The sequence below is a fragment of the Notamacropus eugenii genome, chromosome 2 (assembly GCF_028372415.1).
Source record: "Notamacropus eugenii isolate mMacEug1 chromosome 2, mMacEug1.pri_v2, whole genome shotgun sequence".
In the NCBI taxonomy this organism is placed as follows: Eukaryota; Metazoa; Chordata; class Mammalia; order Diprotodontia; family Macropodidae; genus Notamacropus; species Notamacropus eugenii.
The window spans coordinates 3,517,472-3,520,104 of record NC_092873.1 but is presented as its reverse complement, the minus strand read 5'-3'; the positions used below and the strand labels follow the sequence as shown (position 1 = coordinate 3,520,104).

Sequence of the window (2,633 nt, the reverse complement as noted above, 5' to 3'; positions counted from 1 at the left end):
AGAGTCAGAAAGCCAGTTATTACATATGAACATCTAATAGAGGAATGCATAGGTATTGAGATTTGTTTATTTTTTCCCTTGGACAGGGTTGATTCATTCTTCCAGAGTTATGGTCTCCTTCACTGAACATAGACTGAATTATTTTGAAAATAAATACCAAATAAAACAACCTTTTGAGAAATGAATACAAGTGAATAGACTTCAAATATAGAATATGGGGAAAAACTAACCTGGAGTAGTGAAAGTGGCACAGTCATGGAGATCATGTGGCATAGAGAAAAGAGCACTTTACCTGGAGTCAGACAAGTACAGGCTTCAAATTTCACTTCTAACACCTACTAGCTATGTGACCCATGGACAAATTATGTAACCTCTATCAGCCTCAGTTTCCTTATCTACAGAATAGGTTAAAATACCAATAGTTTTGCCTTCAAGTACAGAGAAAATCAAGCCTTGAGAGGGGGAGTTTCTTCTTCAGGGATGCCCTAGGCCAATAAAGTCACAGGAGCAGTCCCCGAAAAAAGTGAATAATGAATGCAAATTAATATAAAACTGATAATGAATGTCAAGAACTTTGCAAACCTTAAAATACTGTATAAATCTCAGTCCCTGACTTCAGTTTCTCTGTCCATAAAATGGGGCTACTAATGCATATTGTACCTATCTAAGATAGTTTTTATGAGGATCAGATAAGAATGTATATGAAACATTTTGTGAACCTTCATATGAGCAAAGGATCATAGATATAGAAGTTGAAGGTACCTTAGAGGTATTCAAGGCCACCCCCCTCATTTTAAAGATGAGAAAACTGAGGATTATAGAGGTGAAGAGATTTGTATGAAGTTACACAGCTAATATGTGTCTGGGGCAGGATTGGAAACACTATTATTGTTAAAATCATGAGATAAGGAGTCTATGTTAAAGGGATATTTCCCAAGACTGGTGGATGTTTATAGGTTTCCTGATCTGATGGCATTTGAATATCACATTGCTTGGGAGATTTTCATTCTGTTGAATAGCTTTTTCAGAGCCTCCTTCACCTCCTTGTTCCTTAGGCTGTAGATAATGGGGTTCAGCAAAGGGATGGCCACTGTGTAGAACACAGACACGATCTTATCCTCCTCCAGTGTGTTGCCCCTGTTACTCCGTAGATACATGAAAATGAGGGTCCCAAAGAAGAGTGCCACTGCAGTCATATGGGAGGCACAGGTGGAGAATGTCTTGGCCCTCCCACCAGCAGAGGGAATGCAGAGTATAGCCTTGATGATGTACAAGTAGGAGATGAGAATGATACTTATACTAGTAATGATCACTGCAAAAGCAAAGATGAAAATAGTCACCTCCTGGGGTGCAGTTTCCATGCATGAGAGCTTCAGCAGTGGGGGTAAGTCACAGAAAAAGAAGTCCACCTGATTGGATTTACAGAAAGAGAGAGAGAAAGTGAGACCTGTACGGATCACTGTGTTGACCATGGCCCCAGAATAGGCCCCCATCACCAGTCCAAATCGAGTTTGTGGAGTCATGGCTGTGACATAGAGGAGGGGGTTACATACTGCCACGTAGCGGTCATAGGCCATCACAGCCAGCAAGAAGCACTCAGTGCTGGCATAAAGCGTAAAGAAGAAGAATTGGGTGGCACAGCACTCATAGGTGATTGGGGTCCCACCAGTCTTCAGGGTCTCAAGCATCTGGGGGATAATGACAGAGGAATAGCACACATCCAAGAAGGACAGGTGGCTGAGGAAGAAGTACATGGGAGTCTGGAGACGAGTGTCATTCTGGATTAGAAAGATCATGCCCAGATTGCCACCTATGGTGATGAGGTAGAGAGTCAGAAAGGTGAAGAATAAAAGTATCTGTACCCTAGCCCCCACAGTGAACCCTATTAGGATAAATTCCTTCACCAAGGTGCCATTCTCCTCCATCAAGGCAAGGAGACTTCTCTGAGGGGAGAAAAAGAAGGATGTTACAAAGACAGAAATGATCACTTCCATCTAGAATCCTAGATATAGACCTCAGAGGCCAGCTAGGCCAACCCATTCATTTACATATTTAAAAACTGAAGTCAGGGAGATTAATTAACTTGCCCAAAATCACATAGGTAATAAATGTGAGGTGAGATTTGGTTCTCTGGGTCCTCTGACTTTTAGAGATGGTTCTTGCTGCTCTGTACCAGGGCAGTAGAATGGATTATCATCTCTCCTTTAGTGACAAAGAAATTGATTCTCAGGCAAGTGAGGCAGCTTGCCCAAAGCCTGCACAGATGGAAAATAGCAGAGATCTGAACTGACTTAAATTCCTACTTACAATTCAGTTTCCACTCTCCAATTTACTGAGAAGGCAATGGAGACTCATGGAGGTGAAATAATTTGACTCAAGTCACCCAGCTATCTAGTAGCAGTGGACCCTTAAACCTGGCTCCTTTTAGGTAAAATACATTATCATTCCTCATTTTACTAAGGAGCAAACCAAAGCTCAGAAGAGAGGGAATGATTTGCCCAAGACCACACCTGAATGGCAAAACAATGGAAGAATTCAGGTCTTTTGACGCCAAGCCTAGTGCCCTTTCCACTCAGCCACAACAGCCTGATGGATTGGCTTAGTCAGTCTTGATGCCCAGGAATGCCCTAGAT

At 42.0% G+C, this 2,633-nt stretch overlaps 1 protein-coding gene across 1 annotated transcript; it reads right to left on the bottom strand.

The window, feature by feature from the left end:
• Positions 1 to 983: 983 nt before the first annotated feature.
• Positions 984 to 2,353, bottom strand: LOC140523312 (olfactory receptor 9I1-like). The gene is made up of 2 exons (XM_072638240.1): positions 2,334 to 2,353; positions 984 to 1,941 (listed from the first exon to the last, which is right to left on the bottom strand). The coding sequence occupies exon 2, from the start codon at positions 1,923 to 1,925 to the stop codon at positions 984 to 986; it is 942 nt and encodes a 313-aa protein (XP_072494341.1). The 5' UTR covers positions 1,926 to 1,941; positions 2,334 to 2,353.
• Between the last annotated feature and the right edge of the window lie 280 nt (positions 2,354 to 2,633).